The sequence below is a fragment of the Acinonyx jubatus genome, chromosome A2, assembly GCF_027475565.1.
Source record: "Acinonyx jubatus isolate Ajub_Pintada_27869175 chromosome A2, VMU_Ajub_asm_v1.0, whole genome shotgun sequence".
Lineage (NCBI taxonomy): Eukaryota > Metazoa > Chordata > Mammalia > Carnivora > Felidae > Acinonyx > Acinonyx jubatus.
Window position 1 is genome coordinate 90,230,928 of NC_069383.1, and position 27,261 is coordinate 90,258,188.

Sequence of the window (27,261 nt, forward strand, 5' to 3'; positions counted from 1 at the left end):
TGTCACCAAGACTTTTGGTGTGCGTGTGTGCTCTGCGCCCATCAGAGGTGCACATCCATTGCTTCAGGATCTAGAGTCTTCCTACTTTTACTGCCTTCCTTCCCCATGCAAAGCTATAACTGGACAGGAGCCATTTTACACCAAATAAAAGAATTTCGGTCAATGTACTATGTCAATCAGACATTTATGTTTCAAGCTTTATCTAATTTGGAAAGAAAGACACTGGTCCTATTAAATACATTTCAAATACCAGGAAACCAGGTTGAGCATTACTTTTTAAATAGCAGAGGGATTCTGTAACCCACCACACTCCACATAAGGCTGGCTGACAAGGTTAACCTGCTTTATTCCTTGTACCTAAAATAGGTATAGAGGGCTTCAAAGGGCAGATGGTCACTATTATTTTTCCAACTGTGACTCCTGGGGGCTGGCCCTACAATAAAAGTGAATTTTCCTTCTTGAACAATTTAATCTAACCTTACCTTATGTTTCATATAAGCCAAACATTTCATATATGGAATGACATGACAGAATTACTAATAACAAAGTTCTAGAAAGTGAGAAAATTACTGTCATGGCACAATTTTAAATGCACCATGAAACAGTGTTCCACACTCCTACAAGGACACATGTGGAAAACGACTATCAGTGGACTCTCAAATGTCTGCCATATATAGAGAGAGGGCTTAAATGGAACCATCAAAAGCCATTTGAGAAAACAAATTAAGGACAGTGTCATACACATTAAAATAATGCTTCGTACTCATGGCAACCTATCAGTGGTAATCTGGCTCCCTAGCATTTAAGCAAACTAGTAAGGATGTAGCTATTGGGAGAGCCAGCCTTTAATGTCTAATCCGTTATCTACAGGCACAAGCTGTGGCTCGCCAACACAGCTGCTGAAGTATTATCTGATTGCTCTTATAGAATGAGCCTTCATTTTTGTTTCCTTTTCAGAGGCATTGATAATCAGTCTAACTGGAACATTTCAGATCACCTTTGAACAAAATTCATTTCTTTCCAAATACTGCTAAATCAACAGTTTTGTGCTATCTCCAAATATTACAGTCTTTTGCCTATAATCCACTTCACCCTTCTGTACTTCATGTCATTATTAAAAACAGAGATTGACCTTTTCACCCTTCAAAACATACTGTGTAGGGGCACCTGGGTGGCTTGGTCACTTCAGCGTCTGACTTCAGCTCAGGTCATGATCCCATGGTTCGTGAGTTCGAGCCCTGCATCAGGCTGTGTGCTGACAGCTTAGAGCCTGGAGCCTGCTTTCGATTCTGTGTCTCCCTCCCTCCCTCTCTTTCTCTCTCTGCCCCTCCCCCGCTCACTCTCTGTGTCTCTCAAAAATTAATAAACATTTAAAAAATTTTTAAAAAATACTCTGCAAATGAAAGAAGTGATTTGAAAAATTAAAGGACAGTGTAGAACTCATACAATTTTCTATAAACAGCTAGACTAGTGGCTGAACATTTAATAAAGTAGATATTTAAACAACATGAATATAAATAGAAATAGGAAAATTCAAAAATAGTAACTATGAACTAGGAATATAAAACACATATCTACATATTAATATTTGAATATTTAAGTCTAGAGTGGTTAAGTTTAAAAAAAAAAATCACGGGGCACCTGGGTGGCTCAGTCAGCTAAACGTCCCACTTCGGCTCAGGTCATGATCTCACAGTTTGTGAGTTCGAGCTCCATGTCGGGCTCTGTGGTGTCAGTTCAGAGCCTGGAGCTGCTTCAGATTCTGTGCCTCTTTCTCTCTCCCCCCCTCCCCCACTCACGCTCTCGCTGTCTCTCAAAAAATGAATAAATGTTAAAAAATCACTCTAAGCATGTGCAAATAACTATTCCAAACTCTCTATAAATAATGTCCTGGCCATTTTACTCTCCTTAAACAATTTCAGTGAACACTGGGTTAGGACCTATGATTCTTATTCTCAAGACAACTATGACATAGATAAGAAGTACTCTTGTGAAACAGCTGTGGAATACTACCCAAGCATTGATGGCCGGGTGTGACGTGACCAGATTGAATTGCCACAAAACTCTGAGAAAGGAAAATCATTCTTGCAGGGAGCTGAGATGCAGCGTGCCTTCAAAGCCAGAGCAGGACTCAGACCAGCGTAGTGGCAGAGGAGGGACATTTTATACAAGAAATAACATGCCTATGCCACAGTTCAAGTACAGGGTGCTTGCGAGAAGGAAGGATAAAGATGAACTTGGAAAGAGAAGATGTACCAACTGCCAGAAGTCCTGAATTATGCTGAGTCCCATAGATGTTAATGATTCTATGTTTCAAAGGCAGGAGAGCAATGATGCAAACAAGAATTGAAAAATTTTAATCAGCTAATGGCACTCACAATGGATAAAACAGTGTGAGGTTGGAGGCCACGCCCGCCATGAGAGGAACAAGCCCTGTGTGGAAAGAGACTTCGGGAAGAAGGGTGGAGGTGGGTCAATGAAAGACAAATGTAGCAAAGGTTACTGAAATTGTGGTTGGAAGTGCTTACCCAGAAAAATCTTCCTGATGCATGGTGATGATTATGGCCTCTATAGCATCTCCCACGGAAGTCAGTAAGGGATGCACAGCACTTCCCATAAGAACATGGATCGTCTAAAAAGAAAAAGGAAGGACAGGCAAAATTAAAGACCAACACACAGAAATCTGAGATGGGAGAAGCACTCAAAGGTTTTATATCGAATTCCGACTATATACAGTTTAACTGCAATAACTCAACAGAAGTCTGTTCCTCTCTCAACTGCTGTTGCGAATGATCTTTAAAGCTGAAAATATGTGGAACATAGCACCGAACATTTCAACTCCCCAACTCCTCTCAAATGTTCAAGAAGTTTCATGGTCACATGAGCCCTGAGGAGTGGCCCTTATAAAGATCAAACAAACACACTGTGCCAAGTTTCTGAAAAGAGTGAGGTAAGACCCAGAGGGACTCTTGTCAGTGCAGACACAACCAGAACAACATGGCATGCTCTCCAGCAGAGTGAGCATAATAAATATGTGGTATTTCTTGTAGGGCAGGACAGTTAGGCCTTTCCGGGACTAGGTTCCTGTTTGGCAGGAGTGCTTTTGGTACTGGGTATCATCTCCCTTCCCAATCTTTATCCTTACTTCTCACAAACATCCTGTACTTGAGCCTCTGGCCTGGGCATGTTACTTCTTATTTCTGTTGTCACAACTGGGCCGGGCAAGGTGTTTGCCACTGGCATCTAGTGGGTGGAAGACAGAGACACTGCTCAACAGCCTCCACTGCACAGGACAATCTCCCACAACAAAGAACTACCTGGTGTAAAATGTCAATAATGCTCACATTGAAAACTGTTCTACACTGAGGTATAATCACTGGTTACATTATGGAAGACCCTTGGCCTTAGTTATGGGTTTTTAGTGTGAAAATATTAACTGGGCCTCAGTACACACTTAAAATCTAAAATGTAAGTATATTATGTATGTCTCACTGGTGACTACACACAATGAAGACGGATGGCTTTGGCTCATACAAACAATAGAAATAAATCGGAAAAGGTTAAACAGGACCCGTATCCATTAAATTCCTAAATATCATCTCTAGCCCTTAATCTCTGGTAAAAGTAAACATACAGTACATGGGGATTGAGAGAGACAGGGAGGCAAGGAGAGACAGAGCAAATGCCTGAGCAAGAGCATACAGCTTGCCCTCAAGGAGTTCACAATCTAGTGACAGCAGATAATTTCTAGCCATAGTAATGCTCTATAGGGTGCTATGGGATCATGGGAGAAACCTCACTTAAGCTGACATGATCTGAAAGACAGAAGGTACTGCCTACACCAAATTTCAGAGGTGGGCTGAGAGAGTACACGTTAAAGGTGTGGTTGCCTGGGAAAGATGATGCACTCAACTGCACAGCGTTCAATACAGACAGGGTGTGAGGTGCCTGCCTGTGTGGAAATAGACTCAGCAGATATACTCTCTAGGCTGCTAAGGAGTTGGGAATTTGCCCTGAAGGGAATGGGAGACCAATGATGGGTTTTAAGCAATGAGAAAATGTGGTTTAAAGATCTGAATGTGGGAAAAATCACATTGGATGGCAGACTGGGTAAATAGACTAAAGGCAGTAGTAGTCTCGATGCAAAATGGTGAGTGTCCAAACAAAATCAGAGGCAACAGGAATAGATACAAGGAGACAGGCTGGAGATACTGTGATTAATGATTTGGTGATATTATTAACCGAATGTGTGAGTGCAGAAGCAGCAGGTTGATTTGGGGATGGAGAGAAGAAATGATGAGTTCAGATTTGGACATGAGTTTGAAGGACTTATAGGAAATTCACATGGGCTATCAGAAAGAACTGAAATATTTACATTTGTAGTTCTTGACACATTTGACTAGATCTGGTAGTCTTTGGCTTCTAAGAGGGAAGATGAAGCCAAAAGAGTCAATGAGATACCAGAGGATGGTTTGTAGAGTAAGGCTAAATGCCATTTTGAGGTCTTTCAGAAGAAGAGGAGTCCTTGAAGGACTAAAAGGGGTAAGATTATTTATTTAGTATATGTTATGTGCGGAGAACTATGGTATATGCCTCACATATTATAGTTCCACTTTAAATTCAATTATTCCTTCCTTTAAGAATATTAAAATCTCTAACTCATAGGTGATGAATCTAAAGTAATTTATAGATGGGGAAACTAAAGTGAAGTTAAGGAGACTGTCCTTAAGCGAGCAAGTAGAAGAGCTGGGATTTCCTACACACAGGTGACTCCACTGAGCTTTTGGTTATGCTTTGCCCACTTAGGGCAGAGAAGTAAGAGATTTTAGAGTATGGTAGAAATGACTGAACAAGAGTTCAAGAAAGAAGACTCTGGTATGAGAGAGTGAAGTGTCTAACTACAGATCCTCCTACAAACAATTATGGAAAACAAACCAACAAAAAGCCTACTGTAGAGTCGTAGAGATAGGAAAAAAGCAGGCATTTTTAGAAGGGTGTGGAAATCTAGAGCAAGCAATCAGAGGAGAGTGAGTTTTCCATTTTCTGTGACTTGGCTCAAAGAGTGTCTATCGTCATGACAGTGGCAAGGCTGGGTCGCTAAAACTCTGAAAGTAAAAAAAAAAGAAAACAAATCCTGCAGTCTTTTAGGCCAAAAGAGCAATGGAAAGGGGCCCTGGTTCAACCAGGGCGATTAGAAAGTGAGAGAGGAACCTCAGATGGGAGAGAGCCAGAGAAGAATGGCTAATTCTTTATTTAAACTCAGCACTAGTCTTCAGCTGACTCATCAATCGTGCCTGTGCAAAGCAAACAAAAAATGGCTGCCAACAAGGCTTCACTGGACTGAGGTCTAAGGCATGGCCAGCTGCAGGTACAACAGTGTACAGTTAGAGCCCAGTCAAGCTGATTAATCGCTAAAGTAACATCAACACTCAGGAGCAATGTAAAAAAAATACTGAGTCTACACAACATTAATATTCACAATATCCAGGATATATTAAAAAATCACTACATATACAAAAAGCTAGAAAATGTTATCAATTTTCAAGGTAAAAGATAATTCACAGCTGCCACCCTGAGATGATCCAGATTCTACAATTATTAGGCAGGAACCTTGGTGAGGTAAAGAAAGAAATGCTCACAATAAATATTAGGAAACCTCAGCAGAATGACTGAATGTGTAAAAAAAGAACCAAATGGATATTTTATTATTTATTTTTAAAAAATGTTTATTTATTTATTTTGAGAGAGAGAGAAAGTGCAAGCAGCAGAGGGGCAGAGAGAGAGGGAGACAGTCTCAAGCAGGCTCCATGCTCAGCATGGAGCCCGATGTGGGGCTCAATCCCATGACCTGAGATCATGACCTGAGCCAAAATCAAGAGTTGGATGCTTAACCAATAGAGTCATCCAGGCGCCCCACAAAAATGGATATTGTAAACTAAAAACAAATTGCACTACATGCATGTAGATGTAAATGTACTTCCATAAATAAGAGGTTTCTATATTTTACATAACATGGTGCAAAATTACCTCTATGAAGACTATGAAAACTTAAGGATTTATAGGGTAATCCCCAGAAGAACCACTAAAAAAAAAAATCGCATGAAGAGGTATATATAAAAATCTAATAAATTAATTAAAATGGAATTCAAAAAATTTTTCAAAGAATCCAAAAGAAAAAACCATAGGAGGAAAAGAAAAAAGCAAAAAAAGCCAAACAAATGGGATAAAAAACAAAACTATATATATCAAAATAAAAACTTGTTAATGATTATATAATGTTAATGGACTACACACTCCCATTAAAAGACAGAGATTACCAGAACAGACAAAAAGACAACTATATACTGTTTATAGGAGATGTACTTTAAAATAAAGACACACAGGAATTGAAAATAAGTGGACAGAAGATATACCATGTAAACATTAAGCATAAAAAGGTTGGAGTAGCCAAATTAATATCACATAAAACAAACTGCATGACAGTAAGTATTAACAAAGCTAAAGAGGGCTATTTCACAATGACGAAAACATCAGTTTATCAGGAAGGCATAACAATTGTAAATATGCATGAGACACAGCTTCAGCAGAAGTAGTAAATATCTTCAAAATTGAGGTGTCAAGAATTGACAGAATTAAAAGGTCCACAATCATAGTAGAAAACTAACTTCTGCCTTTCAGCAGTTGATAGAACCATTATATAAAATATCAGTAGAGACACAGAATATCTGAACACATCACTAAATATATTCCCACTACCTTGACTTAAGTGATATTTATAGAACAATATAGTCAACAACTGCAGAGTAGACTTTTTTGTCAAACCACATGGTTCATTTACCAAGACAGACCACAACACATGCTAGGCCATAAAACAAGACTCAAGCCTTTAAAGAACTGGAATCATACAGAGTATGGTTTCTGATGATAACAGAATTGTATGAAAAAATGAGATATCTAGGAAAACCACAAATAATTGGAATTTAAAAAAAAAACCCACTTTTAAATAACTCATGAATCAAAGAAGAAACTGCAAAGGAAATCTAAAAATATTTCAAACTTAATGAAGACAAAAGCACAACATGTCAAAACCAAAGTTACTTACAGGGAAATTTACAACTTGTTAAATTTATTTGGGAAGGGAAAAGGTCTAAAAATCAATGGTATAAGGCATATTTTTTTTAAAAAGGCAAAGAAAATCCCAAGTGGAAGTAAATAAAAAAGGCAAAAGCAGAAATCAATGAAAAAGAGAGAAAATCAAGAAAGTCAACAGTTGGCTCCCTGAAAAGATCAATAAAACTGACAAACCCATAGCTAAACTGATGAAGAAGAAAAGAGAACACAAATATTAATAAAAAAATTTTTTATAAAGGCTATCACTAGAGGCCCCAAAGACATTAAAAGGACAGTAAGAGAATATCATGTACAGCATTATTCTGACAAATCAGGTAACTTAGATGAATAGACAAATACCTTGAAAGTCACAAAGTATCAAAGCTCATTCAAGAAGAAACGGGTAACTCAAATAGCCTTTTCCCTACTAAACAAATCAAATGTGTAGTTCTAAACTTCCTACAAAGAAAACTACAGGCCCAGATGGCTTCACTGGTGAATTCTATTAAGCATGTGAGAAGAAAATAACACAAATTCTTTCAGATGACAGAATAGGAGGAAATAGTTCCAAACCTAATTAATGAGGCCAGTTTTGATACCAAAATCAGACAAAGAATTACAAGAAAACTACATACCAATATCTCTTATGATTATAGATGCAAACATTGTTAACAAAAATTAAGCATATGAAATTCAGGAATATATAAAAAGGGTAATACATCATAACTAAGGTGGGTTTGACATTTGAAAATTAACTTCTGTATTTTATTAACAGAATAAAGGTGTAAAACAATATGATTATTTCAATAGACAGAGAAAAAACTATTTGATGAAATGCCATTTATATTTTTTAAAAGTTTCAGTAAACTAGGAATAGAAAGGAACTTGCTTAACCTGATAAAGGCCATCTAACACCATACTTAAAACACTAGAATACAGATAGAGTGCTTTCCCCCAAGTCAGGAAAATGCTCACCAAGGTCCACTCTCACCAGTTGTAGTCAACCCTGTACCAGAGTTCCTAGCCAGTGAAACAAGGCATGGAAAACAGGCATCTACCTGTATACAATATGATGGTTTACAAAGAAAATGTTCATTCTGGCTACATGAGGCTTCCCACTTATGGGAAATACAAAACAGGAACAGTAGAGGATTAACGACTATCAGAGCAAATGGAGAAAGGAGAATAGATTATATCTCACAAATTCTTTACAAAGCAGGGAAGTGTGTCATACATTTTTCAAAGATTTACCTAAAATAGCTAAGATTACAAAAATATAGAAGTCTCAGCAATCTGGATTATTCTCTCATACAGAACATAAACCCACACAATAAGGGAGAAATGAAAAACTACTATGTTTAAACTTAGCAATACAATCACTATCTATATGAAACAATCCCAGTAATAAATGGATCAGAATTATTGAGCCAAGGTATTTAAATACTTAAGAGCTGAGGTGAGTATAATAAAATGACTCTCATTAATTTTAATTATGCCATCCATGACAAAGTAGATAATCATCAGATGTTAAACCTCAAGCCTAAAATAACATTTAATTTCAGATAAAATCTCAACAAGGTAGAGAAGAAAAAACTGTTATGTACCCTTCTGTGTAATTTTAGCAAGTGAAACATATATTTAGTATTTTCTCTATAAAATAATAAAAGCATATAGGTTTTTGGTTCTTGGGATACAATTATTTATACCTCCTACCATTCTACCCCTAACTCAAAGTAAATTTGTACTAAAGCTCCTACAATTTTAGGAAATTCAAGGTTCTCTTTTTTTTTCCTTAAGTGAGAGGGTTTTGTTTTTTACTTAATATGTCATAACAGTTTTTATGATTTAATTTAAAAAGCAACGTCAAAATGGTTTCATTGAGTTCTGTTAACATATGCAATTAAGTCTTTAATTGGCAGGGCCACTTGAACCACCTGCCACTCTTCTTACCCAATTCTCAAGGACCACACTGGTGAGTCGTCACCAAACTGCCCAGCTACGTGAGCTGTTGGCTCTGGTGAGCAAGTCTCAGAGCAAGGGCTGTAGCTGGAGGTCAGGGCAATCTTGCCTGCACTGGCCTCAACTCTCAGCCTACAGTGACTAACAACAGGAACTACCTTTGTTATATGTTAAAAATGCAGATTCAGAGTACATCCGACACTGAATTACAATCTGAAGAATTTCTAGTTTGAATCTGTCGGGACACTCTTCTTACCCAATTCTCAAGGACCACACTGGTGAGTTGTCACCAAACTGCCCAGCTACGTGAGCTGTTGGCTCTGGTGAGCAAGTCTCAGAGCAAGGGCTGTAGCTGGAGGTCAGGGCAATCTTGCCTGCACTGGCCTCAACTCTCAGCCTACAGTGACTAACAACAGGAACTACCTTTGTTATATGTTAAAAATGCAGATTCAGAGTACATCCGACACTGAATTACAATCTGAAGAATTTCTAGTTTGAATCTGTCGGGAGACTTTTATGATCAGGCAAAGTGTAGGCACTCTGTCTTAACCTACAGAGTGGACTTTCTCTAACCATGAGTTGTGATCATTAGGGGTCAAAAAATCACTATCAGAATGTTTTAAAAAGTAATAGATGAGGGGTGCCTGGGTGGCTCAGCTGGTTGTCTAACTCTTGATAACAGCTCGGGCTGTGAGATCAAGCCCTGCATCAGGCTCCACACTGAGCGTGGAGCCTGCTTGGGATTGTGTCTGTCTGTCTGTCTGTCTGTCTCTCTCTCTCTCTCTCTCTCCCTCCCTCCCTCTCTCTCTCTCCATTCCCTTCCCTTCCCCTACTTGTGCTTTCTCTCTCTCAAAATAAATAAATAAAAATTAAAAAAAAAAAAGTAATAGAGGAGCATAGAAAACAAAAGCATGTATCACCCAAAATAAGGAAAATATTGTTCTGTGAAACTTTTGTTTCAATTACAGAAATATAGATGTATATCTTACATACATGCAATTATATAGGTATGTACATATTTATAAATGCTTATATATTGTGTATGGGGTCACAAATTAAAATCGATTTCCTATCTTGGGTAGCAATCAAAATATGTTTGATAGCTACTTCTAGAAGACAAAGAAAAAATGTGGAACCACAGAAAAGGAGACTGTGAATTCCCTGCCTGGAAGCAAGAATGTTAAGACCTTTTGGGTTTTCCTATTGGTTTGATTTTATGGTATTTTTATGACCATCAGTTCTTGGACAACTCTTTTTTTTTTTTACATTTTTTAAAGTTTTATTTATTTTGAGTGTGTGTGTGAGAGAGAGTGGGGGAGGGGCAGAAACAGAGAGTGGGAGAGAGAGAGAATCCCAAGTAGACTCTGCACTGTTAGCACAGAACCCGATGTGGGACTCAAACTCACAAACTGTGAGATCATGACCTGAGCTGAAATCAGAAGCTTAACTGACTGACCCATCCAGGTGCCCCTTTTTGGACAACTCTTAATAAAAACAATTATTTTAGGATGGTGGCTCTAATAATACTTCATCAAAATGAGATGGGCACATTGGGGGAACAGAAAGAATACAGAGAAACATCCAAGTGTGCTTTCACTGTGCTGGGGGAAAAGACTGTCTTCTCCTACCCACATATATGAATTTAGTGTCCTCAAGTTTTGGGGCCTGTAAAATCCCCATCCATGTCACCTGTGGACAGCATTATGACCTCAGAAATTACCTTCTCCCTTAGGATTTGTGACAACATCTAAATCTCTTCCTCAGCAAACTGAAGTTTGCTGTTGAACTGCTGTTCAACAGTGTTGTTTCTTTGTAGCTTCTTACTCCCTAAATAAAAGTATTTGTCCTTGGAATTCACTGGTAGTGCCTGTCTCTGTCTCTCTTTTATCTCTATCTAAGCAACCTAAATCTAACCTGACAGTTGACATCTATTACCTTTGTGCAGTTATATTGTACACCTTACAGATGCAGAAACTAAGGCAAGAGTAAACTTATTAACTTGTCTGAGGTCATACAGCTGGTTAAATAGCTGAGATAGGATTCATATACTAGTAGTTTGGCTCCTGAGTCTTTGCTACACAGTGTTACTTAGTAAATACTAAAAACATATTTAGTAAACAAATGAATGGTGATGGCAAGCAAACACAACTCTCTGGGTCAGTGAGGTCTGGATTTACCAGCATTAGGACTTTGAGCAAGCTATTCCAAGTTGTATAAAATAGGGACAATAATATATAACTTGAACAGTTGCGATCATATTTCAATATATTGCATGTGACTGGCAAGGAGCAGGTACTAAATACAGGGTATCTATTACTACCATAAAAATGAATGATTTCCTTGTTTAAAGAGTTACCTAGTGTCAGCTACATATGGCTCTGAATCTTGTATGATCATTATTTTTTATTAAACTTCCTGGGTATATTTATGTAAGTATGTTAAAAATGGGAATTTACCCTGATTTCACACCTTTCACATACACATTAGAGTCTCTCAACCTTGGCACTATTGACATTTTGGGCCCAATAATTCCTTGTTGTCAGGGCTCTCTTATGCACTGCAAGATGTTGAACAGCATCCCTGGCACTAGATGCCAAGAGCACTCCACTCCCACTCATGACAATCAAAAAATGTCTCTAAACATGGTTAAATGTTCCCTAGAGGACAAAATCACCCTAGTAGGGACTCAATGCTTTACTGGGATAATACTAGGCTGTACTGCCCTGAGATATAGTGAGTACTTGAAGACTCCTGCTTCTCTTGCTTATGATAAAATTATCATAAGTAGAACACAATCTGTAGACACCAACAGGGTCTATTTTTAAGATCTAGAAAATATAAACACACATGTATGCCTTCTCTTTAGGATAATTATCAGCAGCTACTTTTGGTAGAGAATTCTGAATTATTTTTAAAATGTGACAATCTCCCACTCATCCAAACAAATCCTAAAACCCACTGTGATCTGTAGAGTCAAAGATTAAATTCTTTTACCTTTAGGGCTGAGATTATAGTTTGTTCGGCTGCTGGTGGGAATGAGCTCTGACTGGAAACCACCTAGAACAAGGTTTTGATCCAGTTATAGTTGTGCTTAAGTCATTTATTTTTATAAATATTAATTTTGATCATTAACATAATAAAGCTGTTTCTACAGACACATAAAACAGTATCGTAACTTCACATTATATCTCCTACATGTTTTTAAAACTTCTTAGTATTTACTAGTCAAGGCAGACTGAACAATACTTTCCTGTATAAAGCAAACGTACTGTATACTTCAAATAATCAAAAGATTAAGAATGTTAAGAGTTGGCTTTCCTTTATTCACTTTAGACAGGCTTTAGTTATAATACTGTAACTTGAAAAGGTCAGTCTAAAGCCGTATTTACATACTTCTTTAAAAAAATCACTTTTCTCCAGGCTAACTATAATTTTCAACAAGTCTTTCAAATACAAATGTCAGGGGCGCCTGGGTGGCTCAGTTGGTTAAGCGTCCTACTTCAGCTCAGGTCATGATCTCACAGTTCGTGAGTTCAAGCCCTGTGTCTGGCTCTGTGCTGATAGCACGGAGCCTGGAGCCCATCGAGTTCTGTGTGTCTCCCTCTCTCTCTGCCCCTCCCCTGCCCCTGCTCACACTCTGTCTTTCTTCCTCTCAAAAATAAATAAGCATTAAAAAAATAAAAATAAAATAAAATACAAATATCAATTTCTTTTTAGAAATCAATACAAATATTATGAACATTCTGAAAGTATCAAGAAAGGCATTTACATCAGCCTAAATAAATAACATTCTTTCATTGATTGCAGTCTAATTAGAGTAATAATAAAGGGAATGGAAAATACATGATTTATATTTTTTATTTACTTTTGTTTTTTACTTACTCTTCTGAGGTTTGTTAATAAACCTTTAAAATATATTCTGCTTAATGTGTGACATACACTTTTTTGTAAACTCCTAACTGATAAAAGGACTTGTTAAAATTCTAAGTAACTGAACAGTCACTGATAATTATTCTAAAATACAATTTAGCATATTAAAGCTCAAATTAAAGGTCATGTTTTCAAGAATGGCATCTAATCTTTAGCCTTCTTCAGGTCCTCTAATTATTTCTCTACTTGCTAAATATTTTGGAAATGGTTTATAGAGAATAAACACAAGCTACTCAAAAGTCAAAGATTGGGTTGAAAGTGTAGCTTTCCTGGTAATTATAAATACAGTTCATCTTAGAAATAATATACGGTCACCAACAAATTAAAGTTCATCATTAAAAATTACATCAGCAACACAACAGCAAAAAAAAAAAAATCCATCTTCTATTTTCAAGTAGCCATCAGTTATTACACCATAAAAATGCACTGTTCAAGCAGCTCCTTCCCCCTATTTTGGGGCAAAGATAGAACCTTTCCAACATGTTGGAGGGATTAAGAGTTCTCATTCTGTCTTTAGCTTTGCTATAATTTACTACCACCCACATGATATCAAATTATGCTTTTTAATAGGTATGAAATAGTATGATTTACCCTTAAATCATCTGCTCAATAAACTTGATTATACCAACCAAGCCTGATGATCTAGAGTTCTTATGCTTTAAACCAAGTATATAAACAAAAAGTCACACAAATGATAAAGGCCAGAGTCAATAACTGTTTAAAAAGAGTTCATTCCACAGCTTATTTCACACTCACCACGTTTTCATTGCTTTCTTTTGCATAAAATTAAATAATAATTCGTTGTCTATTTGAGGCAAACAGAAAGAAGTTGAAATTAAAATAACTTAATTAAAATAAAATAAAGGTTACCTTTGTTACTGATTGGTGTAACTTATACAGTGAATTCACTACTGCCACATTTCTTCTCTGCCCTTCTGTAAGAGGCCCAATCACCTGACTTGCATCTCCTTGTGTGGACAGCTGTAAGAATTCAACACAAATAGAAATTACCAAAATGGCAGTTCATTTATAACTGGGAAGAAGCTCATGTCCCCTGACCAAAACAAAAAACAAAAAAATGTTAACTGGTAACTTCAGATCGAACACTGGGGACTTTAGGCACAACCAGGAACCTCTATAGAGAGGAAACCCAATCATCATGCCCAAGAAGAACACCCTCCATCACTTCAGAGCTGATGGACCCCGGAGGCACATGTGACCTAAAAGCCCAGTGTGTGCTGTTATTTTCATACATCAGCATAGCACTCCTAGGACATACCTTCTGGCAGCTGCCAATAGTCTTTCTACTCAAAAACTCAGAAATAAGCCATCAAAAGGAAAAAAAAAAAAAGTAAATGAAGGGAGGGAAGGAGGAACGAATAAAAATAAACCTACATTCTATGTACATCTGGCAGCCATCATAATATGCTCTGAAATGGGTGGTGAAGAGAGGGTTTTACTTTCATTTTTATAGATTAAATTCTTTCAAAAAAAAGAAAGATAGTTAAGATTATACTGTATATGGACAGTCAGTACAAGTGGTATTAAGAACTTTTTACTCCTCACCTTTTAAAAATAATTTTTTAATGTTTATATTTATTTTTGAGAGAGAGAGAGATAGAGCATGAGCAGGGGAGGGGCAGAGAGAGAGGGAGACACAGAATCTAAAGGAGGCTCCATGCTTGGAGCTATCAGCACAGAGCCCTACACGGGGCTCAAACCCATGAGCCATGAGGTCATCAACTGAGCCAAAGTCAGACACTCAACAGACTGAGCCACTCAGGCGCCCCTTCACTCCTCTCCCCTTTAATTTACTTCTGAATATATGAGTTTTAGGACATGTAATGCTTTACAGAGTTAATCTAGAATTCTTACAGCTTGATCTAAGAAAATAATCTACATATAAACTATTTTCATATTGATCAGATTTTAATCCAGTCCTCTGTAATGATGGTTTCTTAAAGGTGAATTAAATCTGAGTAGGACAAATAAAAAATGATCTAAGTAAACTCTGTAAATGTGTATGCAGATCTCAACATACGAAAAACTGGCCTTTTAGGAGAGCTGAAACCAAGAGTATCTTCTGTTAGAGTGAGCCAAATAAAATCTGGGAGAAAGAAATACTATTTTGCTTTCTACTTTCCTATAACAAACACACACACAAACATTTAAAAAAATTAAACTCAATGCCCATTTTATCAATTCCTACTTATGATAATAAAATATTTAAAAATATGAAAATTTGCAATTAAAATGAAGGGAATATTCCTTTGTTAATGTTACAACCCATGGCAATGGCTACTAAGTCAACGTGGGGCTTTTTGACATCAAGTTAAAGAGCTCCAATTTCTTTTGCCTTTCCTCATGGACCTGGTCACCAACTTGCAATCAAGTTGAACTCTAAAATTGGACAATAAAGTGGCAGTGGTTAGTGGCATCAGTGGTTATGGCAGACTCAGGGTGTCAGATGCTAAATATATATCCATCTGCAAAGGGCATTTAAAAGTTATGAGTTCCAGCTATACAATTTTTTTAAAGATTTTATCTTTAAGCAATCTCTAAACCCAACATGGGGCTCAAACTCACATCCCAGAGATCCAGAGTTACATGCTCTTCCGACTGAGCTATCCAAGAGCCCCTAGCTATACAATTTTTAAAAATCCAATCTTGGGGTGCCTTGGTGGCTCAGTCAGTTGGGTGTCCAAAACAAAAACACATGTTCATATAAAAACATGTATACAAATGTTCATAGCAACATTGTTCCATAGTGTAATAGACCAAAAATGAAAACAACCCAAACGTCACCTAATAAATGGATAAATAAGACGTAGTATATTCATACAAGGAACATTACTAAGCAAAAAAACAAAACAAAACAAAAAAAAAGAATGAAGCTCTGATACCTGCTAAAACGTGGATGAACTGCAAACATTTGAACTAAAAGAAGCCAGTCACAAAAGGCCACATATGGAATGATTACATTTACATGAAATACCCAGAGATAAAAAGTAGATTAGTAATAAGGGGATGAGGAAAGAAGGGTAAACATGAAATGACTGCTGATGGGTAGGAGGTTTCTTGTTGGGGTAAGAAAATGTTCTAAATTTGATTGTGAATATACTAAAAACCACTGAATTGTACACTTTAAATGGGTGAATTATATTGTAATAAAACTTTTTAAAAAAGTATAGAAAGAAAAATCCCCAACTTTAAGAGTTATCTGCTAGATGCCCTGAGCCTTGTAAAAATGAAGACTAAGACAAGAGAGCTAAGTTAGAGACCTACAAAGTTCTGCAAAGAAAACACTATATTTGGAAGAGCGAAACACTAATGATATAAAAGAACTAAAGATGAAATATCACTGTGCCCAAAACAAGGAACAAAATTCAAATATCAAAGTGAAAATAGGACACTAGAAGATTGGAAATTTAAGATAATCCACTGCTTATCTTGGTCTCACAGCACAAAAATACAGTAAGCCCAACACCTGAGCTCGGTAGATCACTTCGTCCCTCTCGAACACCACTCCTGTCATAATTGTTTTGGGGAAATAATTTCAAATTTACAAAATGTTACAAATGTAAGGAGTACTCTTAGACACTTTACCCAGATTTACTTATTAACATTTCATCCCATTTGATTTATTGTTTGTATTTTCTCTCTCTTACATACAACGTATAATTCTTTTCCTGAATCATACATACATTATATTATAGCCCTTTGCCCCTAAATATTTCAGTGGGTACTTCATAAGAAGATGGCCACTTCACTACAAAATCTGAGTTATCAACTTCATAAATTTATGTCAATCCAATACTTTTATGTGGAATGTGCTATGTCTCCAAGGAGATGTGGTTCATTTTAGTGAAGGTGGTGTTAGAGACCAAGATCTGGGTATTAGGGGTACTTATTCCTGTAGTAACTCTTGATTAATCCAATATTTATACAGATGATCCTTCCAATATGCTGGGTTCTTAGCTCCTTCTCTTCCATTTAAGGTTAAAAGAACTATACAGTGAACACTCATATACAGATAACCTATTAACATTCTTTAATTTGCTTTATATCACATATCTATCCTTCAACACATTTGATATTTTTCATTCATTTCAAATAATTTTCAGACATCAACACTCAAGCATGTGGATAATTAACTAGAATTCAGTATTCACTTACAGCTTTTTTTTTTCCTCTTGAGGAAAAACTTATGTATAATGAAATGCGGACCTTAAGTGCACAATTCAATGAGATGTGGTAAATGGTTTTACTTGTGTGATACTATCACTCTAGAAGTTTCCTTCATTCCACTTCCCAGTCAACTCCCACCCTACCCTGGAGAGGCATCCACTATTGTGATTCAATTAGCCTTGGCTTTAAGGAGGACTGCATTCAGAGACCATACGGGAAGGTATTTTTAATGAGCTCCAAAGACAATGTTTCACAGATTATTCAGTCTTTTATGAGCCCCTGCTGCCACTGTGCTGTTCTTCTTGGGATAAAGAATGTACTTTTGCTTACACATACTGTTTTCAAAAACACTGAAAGTCATACACAATTAAATTTTCCTGACATTTTATTATAGACACTTGAAAGACTTGTACACTGAATACCCATATACTGCCTAGATTCTATAATTAACATTTTACAATACTTGCTTATGCTATCCGTACATAGATCCATTTTGTATTTTTTTAAGTTTATTTATTTAGAGAGACACACACACAGTGGGAGTGGGGGAGGGACCGAGACACTTCCAAGCAGGCTCTGCAGCGTAGGGCCTGATCCCACAAACCATGAGATCGTGACCTGAGCCAAAATCAAGAGTTGGACGTTTAATAGTTTTGTATTTTTTGATGTATCTCAAAATAACTTGTAGACATTAGTATACTTATTACCCCTGACCTTGCTGCACTGATTAGTTTTGCCTATTCTGTATCTTTATATAAAGTTTTTGTGCATGTATGTGTGTGCAAAGTTTCTTTCACTCAGAATAATGTTTCTGGTTTTCACTTGTGTTTGTTCCTTTTTATTGTTGTATAGTATTCCACTGCATGAACTGATCAGAGTTTGTTTTATCCATTCTCTTATTGCTCTCAGAATGTCTGGAACAATATAATCCTTGACTCAAATCTAAACAGACTTGCCTCGAAACACTTGCTAGCTGAGTAACTAACTTGTGCCTTTAGCTTCTCCATATGTAACACAGAACAGATACTACAGCTGATAGCAAAGTATGCTCCATTTTTATCTCCAATTTTATGTCTTGTTCTAATTTTCTTCTCACATGTCTTTGCTTGGTCCTTTCTTCTGCCATCAAGCCTCCAAGCTCTACCCCATGTCTGCACTGGCTAGGGATGAAAGGCACAGATTAGGACTGAGGAATCCAAACGAAAAGCCAATGAAGCTGCCTGGAGTTACAGAGTAAATATTGGCTCCTTTTGGTTTGTGGAAAACATGCATTTTACATAGAGAAGGCATTCTCTATTTCTAAATTTTCTACCCATCTTGAGCCATTTTGACTTTCGCTGTTTTAAGCTACTTCCTTCACTTCAACTCCTTAAAACTGACTTTTCACTAATTCAAGTACATGTTCAGCAAGGCCTCTTAATGCAGAAGGTGTTCATTAGGTCTCTGTTGAATGACTGAAGGGCCAGAGTAATGGTTTCTTGTTGCCTTTTCAAAGTCTACCTTATTTGAGATGAATACAACTTGCATGGAGGTGCAGAAACACAGCTTTTGGCTGTAAAGCATAAGGAACTAGGGGACCAGAAAGGTGGGAACCATAAGAGAACCACATTCTTAACTATGAGAAGCATACATACTGGTGAATCATGTTACACTATCTAATACAGTCTGGAAAGATGTCAGAAATCAAGAGTTGCATTTGAGTTTTAAAAATCTCTCTCTCTCACACACATGCATGCACACATGGAATCCAAAGGCTAAACAAATCCTTAATAACCAAATAGTTCCTATGCACAAATGAGAGGATATATTATTCATTTTTAATTATCTGAAGAAAAAAATTTTCAGAAATTATAATTCGTACATCTGCTCACCAGGAACATTGTGTGAATTCAGTGCACAAGACACAACGATAAACTATACAGTTAACATGAAGAATGTTTCTATGTATTTCTTAGCTTACAGAAAAAATGACCAAGATTTCCCTAACATCACAGCTGAGGGGTAGAAGTAAAAGAAGTAAAACTGATACTTCATGAGGTGAACTGGATAACAGCTTTAAATTTCTATTCATTGAATCTACTGAAAATTACTCTTGGGGAATTATCAAGTTGGTGACTCAGAAGAATGTCTAAAAAGAATAATAAGATACATTAATGATTTGTTATGAATTATGAAAGGTAAAGTTACTTTCCAGATGTTATGGAAATAACACTTGTACTTTATTTATCTATAATGTCCATTACTGCTAAAGTAATGTCAAGACTACAGGATAACTCCTTTTTATGTATATTTGTTCATAATTCTTCTAAATATTTCTTGGCAAGCATACATAAAACAAATGAGAAAAAGGTATATATTAGAATTCTGTAAGTTTAGAGAACAGTGTAAAATGTGTGTACTAATCTAAAATGCTTCCCCAAATGAAAATAAGTCAAAACATTTTTATACTTATATATATACTTATATACTTATGGCAGATACTTTTAACAAAACCTTTGAAAGGTTTTGGGGCACCTGGGTGGCTCAGTCGGCTGAACGTCTGACTCTTGCTTTTGGCTCAGGTCATGATCTCCTGATTCATGGGATTGAGCCTTGCATCAGGCTCTGTGCTAACAGCATGGAGCCTGCTTTGGATTCTCTCTGTCCCTTTCTCTGCCCCTGCCCTGCTTGCACTTGCATGTGCATGCTCTTGCTCTCAAAATAAATAAATAAACTTAGAAAAAAAAGCTTTGACAGGTTCTGATAAACCATGATGTCTATACAGTAAAACCTTGGTTTGCAAACATAATTCATTCTGGAAACATGCTTGTAATCCAAAGCACTCATATATCAAAGTGCATTTCAAGCAAGAACCATTGGCTCAGGTGTGATCATGTGACATTCAGCATCATATACTATTCATACGGCAAGACATCGCTCATTTTTCAAGTTAAAATTTATTAGAAATGTTTGCATGTCTTGCAGAACACTTGCAGAACAAGTTACTTGCAATCCAAGGTTTTAACTGTACTTATTTTTCTGAAAGTGGTGACCATGACTGCATTATAATTACCAAATTAATTTTTAATAAGAAGTCTATATTAACTTAAGATCTTCTGATCTAATACATGCTTTCTATCCAATTTGGGAGTACACAGCAAAGAGTACATACAAAAAGGCAAAGTATTACCACTGTTATTATTTTAATGAAAAGTATAAAGAGCAAATATCTGGCTCTCAGACTGTCTCCTCCCCTCCCACACATATAGAAGACATCAGTAATCAAGGGGCCCTGTTATGGTCTAACAACACAGTGCTCCAGGCAGCAACTACCAATCTCTTTAGACCTGGGGAGAAACTGATTTGTAATCCCTGATCTATGTAACAGTAGTTGTTTTGGACATATGGTCCAATGATTCTAAGTGTATTCATCCAAATGTTTTCTAGGTCAAGAGATGCTAATGAGCAATATATTCCAACAGCCTTAAAGCTACTATATCCTTACTTATCCCACTATCAGAAATGTATCTTAAGAAAATAATAAAATTATATGCACAAAGATAATGTTATTTATTAGTCCGAAGCTGTGTTGTAAGATGTATCATAATTCTTATACCTTCCGGGTAAATTGTTCTTTTTCTCATTTTATGACACGCCCCCCCCCAATCCCTAATAATGGTGTTTTGCTTCAGAATATATTTTGTCTGATGTGGTTAGTTATTTTCATCAGTTCTTATCTAATTAGTATTGGCCTGAAATATTTTTTCTCCATTCCTTTACTTTCATCCTTTACATGTTCTTATCGATGAGGGATAGAAATAGGAAAATGTTCACCTTTAGCCCAGAAGGCTGACCTATGGCCTGTGTAGTACTGATAAGGATCAAACATGTACTGGTTGCTACATTCTTTTCATTTTATTTTTTTAACATTTAATTATTTTTGAGAAAGAGAGAGAGAGAAAGAGCACAAGCAGGGAAATGGCAGAGAGAGGAGGAGGAGACACAGAATCCGAAGCAGCTCCAGGCTCTGAGCTGTCAGCACACAGCCCGACACGGGGCTGGAACTCACAGACCAGGAGATCATGACCTGAGTTGAAGTCGGATGCTCAACCAACTGAGCCACCCAGGCACCCCTGGTTGCTACATTCTTTTGTGCTATATAAATATACACACACACACACACACACGCGTGCGCAGGAGCAGGGGAGGAGCAGAGAGATGGAGACAGAATCTGAAGCAGGCTCCAGGCTCCAAGCTGTTGGCACAGAGCCCGACACGGGGCTCAAACTCATGAATCATGAGATCATGACCTGAGCCGAAGTCGGACACCTGACCAACTGAGCCACCCAGGCATCCCTGGTTGCTACATTCTTAAAGGATCTCATGACTGCCTATACATCCTACTGAGAGTTAATATTGAGCTGAATGATAAGCACCAGAGAAATCTTGCTAAAGTAGTTTTATCAGTAAAAATTCAAAAACAACATTTATGATCTAATACTGTACATCCCCTCCCCCTTAAGCACTAAGCATATAAGCACAGCTTCATACAGCACTCCTAGGTCCTGTCCCGGTGCTATAATAAAAGCACCTTTTTCCACCACAAACGTCTCAAGAATTCTTTCTTGACAATTCACTCCTTGGACCCACATTGCGTATGTTTTTACATGGGTCACACAAAAGCTAAATTTAGTTATCGATTCCACCCAAATTGAGAAATGACAGTGGCCAGTTTAGTTACATTTATTGTGATCAATGATTGAAATTCATCTTACTATGTACTTTTCATAGGATTTTTTGCTTCCTTTTATTCTGTTCATTTCTGAGCCTTTTATTGAACTAACACTTTTCTCTTTTATCAATTTTCCCATCAGTTCACTTAGAAGTTATATATTCTATTTCTACTCTTTCAGTGGTCATAATTAAATTGTTAAAATTCATATTCAATGTAACTCAAAATATCTCCAGTTTTATAATCTTCCTGAATAATAAAAGCATTTTAGAATGCTTTAAAATTCATTACCCCCTTCTCATTTCAAACTTTAATGTGGACTAATATTTTCATTCTATCTAGTTATATATGTCCCAAATTAGTCACTATTACTTCTTGTTTTATGCAATTAAGGCTTGAGTTTACCTACACGTTTACCAATTGCTCCTGCTATTACTTCTTGCATTTCAATCCTTCCTTTTGAGTTAGATTTCCTCCTTTTGTGTACAGCCATGAAATGGCTGGCTTCTGTCTCACTCACAGTGAAGGCCAAACTTCCTACTATATTCTTCAAGGGCTGGCATCATCTAGAGTTAAGGTCACAGACTTTCAAGGATATTAGATTAGGTCACAGGAATTCCAGGAGAGTAAGTCTCTAGGTCTCTCAGTATTCTGGAATAGAGGCACAGAAGCCAGGCTGAAGAAGCAGGGTCCTTTAGAACTAGAGGCTCTGGGTTGAAGGTGCCACTTTATGTAGAACAGAGTCCAGAACACAAACTCCTTCAACAGCTACAAGACTTCTGTTGGCTTTTAAGCCACTTGTACCTGCCTCCTCAAACCCACTCAGTGTGATCAGTCCCTCTGGGTGCTAATTAAATAATTTCTACAAGTTAAAAACCTGCATATGGTAAAAACTGAAACAGAACTTAGAAATATAAACTGAAGACCAAATGTTCTCTCTCCACATCTTTAGTCCCACTCTTCAGAGTTATACACTAACAGTTTCTTGTGGTGACCTTCCAGGAAAGAAAGAAAAGAGAGAAAGAAAAAAGAAAAAGCTTAAAATGACATTTATTTTTATTATCTGTTTTACTTACAGGTGGGACTACTAAATGGTCTATTTTTACCTTCTTTTTCCAGCCTAATATCATGTCTTAGGGAGGTTTCCAAATTAGCACATAGAAGTCTTCAAAGCACTACCAATTATTTCCCTCATTACTTTCCTCACTAATTTGGAACCAACCTCTCAAACTATCAATATTTTCTTGAAGCGTTTTCTATAGATTCTTGAGAGAAAAAGGAAAGGGGTTTGAATTCCCCAGAGCTCAATATTCCTTGTCATTACTGTCAATCTTTGAAGGCTATCAGAATGATTACAGTTAGAAATTCAATTTCCCAACTAAACAGGGTTCTCAGCAAAGAGGGTAGTCACATATGTTTTCTTTTACAAAAGTAAAAATACGACATCTACACCCAAGATGTCTTTTACACACACACACACACACACACACACACACACACACACACACACACACACATTTATTTTCTCCAAACTTCCAGTGTACAGCATATTATATTTAGTTTTGGTTAGTTTATTTTAGGAAGTTCTTAAATGTTTAAACTGGGGAGAGGTGGGTGGTTGGTGAACTAAGGAAGAAAAACAAGCACTTCTACTTTTCCTGATCTCAGTCCTTTTTCACTTTTTTCCTAAGATTCATTTATTAAATATTTAGAGGTTCACTATAACTTATAAAAGCCTCCATATTCTTTCAAGTCCTAGACTCAATGATTAATCTCCTATAAAGCTAGGATACACCCATGTGCCACCTATACACCTACCTTTACAGTACTTTATAAGTATTTTTAATTGAAATATAAAATCAAGATAGAAATGTTTAAAAACAATCAGTATACATTTTTGCTTTTAATTCCTTTGCCTTTGGAAATGTGTCAAGGAAAACATTGCTGTGGCTGAGGTCAGAGAGGTTTTTTTCCTGCTTTCTCCTCTAGGATTTTGGTGGTTTCCTGTCTCACATTCAGGTTCTTTATCCATTTTGAGTTTATTTTTGTGAATGGTGTAAGAAAGTGGTCTAGTTTCATTCTTCTGCATGTTGCTGTCCAGTTCTTCCAGCACCATTTGTTAAATAGACTGTCTTTTTTCCATTGGATATTCTTTCCTGCTTTGTCAAAGATTAGTTGGCCATACTTTTGTGGGTCCAATTCTGGAGTCTCTATTCTATTCCATTGGTCTATGTGTCTTTTTGTGCCAATACCATGCTGTCTTGGTGATTACAGCTTTGTAGAAGAGGCTAAAGTCTGGGATTGTGATGCCTCCCGCTTTGGTCTTCTTCTTCAATATTACTTTGGCTGTTTGGGGTCTTTTGTGGTTCCATACAAATTTTAGGATTGCTTGTTCTAGCTTCGAGAAGAATGCTGGTGCAATTTTGATTGGGATTGCATTGCATGTGTCGATTGCTTTGGGTAGTATTGATATTTTAACACTATTTATTCTTCCAATCCATGAGCACAGAATGTTTTTCCATTTCTTTGTATCTTCTTCAATTTCCTTCATAAGCTTTCTATAGTTTTCAGCATACAGATCTTTTACATCTTTGGTTAGATTTATTCCTAGGTATTTTATGCTTCTTGGTGCAGTTGTGAATGGAATCAGTTTCTTTGTCTTTCTGTTGCATCATTGTTAGTGTATAAGAATATAACTGATTTCTGTACATTGATTTTGTATCCTGCGATCTCATGAAGACAAAAAGCTTCTGCACTGCAAAGGAAACAATCAACAAAACTAAAAGGCAACCAATGGAATGGGCAAAGATATTTGCAAATGACATATTGGACAAAGGGCTAGTATCCAAAATCTATAAAGAACTCACCAAACTCCACACCCAAAAAACAAATAATCCAGTGAAGAAATGGGCAGAACACATGAATAGACACTTCTCTGAAGAAGACATCCAGATGGCCAACAGGCATATGAAAAGATGCTCAACGTCATTCCTCACCAGGGAAATACAAATCAAAACCACACTGAGATACCACCTCATGCCAGTCAGAGTGGCTAAAATGAAGAAGTCAGGAGACTATAGATGCTGGAGAGGATGTGGAGAAACGGGAACCCTCTTGCACTGTTGGTGGGAATGCAAACTGGTGCAGCCGCTCTGGAAAACAGTGTGGAGGTTCCTCAAAAAATTAGAAATAGATCTACCCTATGACCCAGCAATAGCACTGCTAGGAATTTACCCAAGGGATACAGGAGTGCTGATGCAGAGGGGCACTTGTACCCCAAAGTTTATAGCAGCACTGTCAACAGTAGCCAAATTATGGAGAGCCTAAATGTCCATCAACTGATGAATGGATAAAGAAATTGTGGTTTATATACACAATAGAATGCTATGTGGCAATGAGAAAGAATGAAATATGGCCTTTTGTAGCAACGTGGATGGAACTGGAGAGTGTGATGCTAAGTGAAATAAGTCACACAGAGAAAGACAGATACCATATGTTTTCACTCTTATGTGGATCCTGAGAAACTTAACAGAAGACCATGGGGGAGGAGAAGGAAAAAAAAAAAAAGTTAGACAGGGAGGGAGCCAAACCATAAGAGGCTCTTGAAAATGAGAACAACCTGAGGGTTGATGGGGCGTGTAAGGGACGAGAGGGTGGGTGATAGGTATTGAGGAGGACACCTGTTGGGATGAGCACTGAGTGTTGTATGGAAACCAATCTGACAATAAATTTCATATTAAATAAATAAGTAGGTAAATAAATAAAACCAGTGCACAGATAAATGAATGATTACAAATCAAAAACTCTCGTAAACACAGACAAAAAGTTTAAACATTATCAGCACTCCAAAAACTCAATCATCTCCTTCCTCCTATAAAGTGACTTCTTTTATATAATCATTTAGGACATATTATTTCAAATATAATAAATATATATATACTTTGTTCAACATTACGTTTGTGAGATTCATCCATGTAGGACTGTATGTAAGCTGTAGTCTCCTTCTTTTTCAATAGTAAGCTGTAGTCTCCTTCTTTTTCAATATTGTACAGCATTCCACTGATGAATATCTCAGAATTTATGTAGCTGTTCTCTTGATGGGCATTTGGGTTGTTTCCATTTTGAGGCTCTTACAAAAAATGCTGCTAAACACATCTCATGGTGTACATGTGTAGGTATTTCTATTAGGTTTCCCTTTCATATTTAGATCTAAATTCTACCTAAAATTGATTTTTGTCTTTGGTGAGGGCCAACTTTCTTTTTTTTCCACAAGACTATCAAAATAACTCATCATCACTTACCAAAAAGACTACCCTTTCCCCACTGCTGTCCACTGTCATCTCTGTCGCACAAGAAGTGACAGTATACTTGTGGGGCTGTTTCTCTAACCTTGTGCTAATACATCATCATCACCATTACTGCAGGTTTCTAATGGATCTTGCTATCAGTAGAACAAATATGTCTGCATTGGTAAAAAGCATATTGTTACACTGAACCTACAGATCAGTTTTGGAAGAACTGACATGTTTACGACACTGAGTCGTCCAATCTATGAATAGAGTATGTGCCGTCATTTATTTCTTTAATTTCTCTCAATATGACTTACAGTTTTCAGTGTAGTCTTGCCCATGTTTTCTCAAACTATTCATAGAAACATGTTATTTTCTGATGCCATTATAAATAGTGTTTTTAAAAAATTCTATTTTCTGTTTGTAGCTGGCAAACATAAATAGTTGATTTTTGTATAACTTGAGTATGAAGGAGTTTGGGACATGCCACTCCAAAATATGCTGCTCTTGTATATTATTTCAGGTTGAAGTCACTGAAAAATAGCAAATACAAGCAGACTGGCTTTCTCTGAACTCACTGTCATCTGCCCAAAGCACGTCCTCCAAAAGGAACTCAACCATCATAAAGTCCTCTGCCTAAAAGTTTTATCAACCAGGGAATATTGACTCTTATCACAAACAGGAAGTAGCCATCACACCTACACAAACTTTGTCATAAACTATCATTTCTGCTGCCTATTCTTGTAAGGTCCTCATCATCTTTTCTAGAAATCATTCATTCTACCCTAAGTAGCCTATATCCATCCCTCTTTCTTTTCCCCTATTAAGACATTATATAGTTTGTGACAAACAAATACTTGGGAGATTTTCTAGATACTTTTCAGTTATTTCAGAAGGAGGGATTATAGACTTTTTTGAAATATGTGAAATTTTCCCCGAAAAAATTCACACGTCATAATAATATTTGATAATTTCCTGAGATTCACAGATGTCCTGTAATTTCTTCACAGACCTCCTAGATTAACAATTCCTATCCTAAGATACCGAAAAGTGATATAAAGATAAGTGTCCAAG

At 36.8% G+C, this 27,261-nt stretch overlaps 1 protein-coding gene across 1 annotated transcript in view; it reads right to left on the minus strand.

Moving 5' to 3' along the window:
• Nucleotides 1-27,261, minus strand: part of COG5 (component of oligomeric golgi complex 5) — a 305,015-nt gene that overhangs the window by 25,316 nt on the left and 252,438 nt on the right. Inside the window, exons 15-17 of the mRNA XM_027071580.2 lie at nt 13,870-13,980; nt 12,064-12,126; nt 2,529-2,632 (exon numbers count right to left, since the gene is read on the minus strand). Coding sequence (XP_026927381.2) covers nt 2,529-2,632; nt 12,064-12,126; nt 13,870-13,980 — 278 coding nt within the window. The remainder of the gene's footprint in view (nt 1-2,528; nt 2,633-12,063; nt 12,127-13,869; nt 13,981-27,261) is intronic.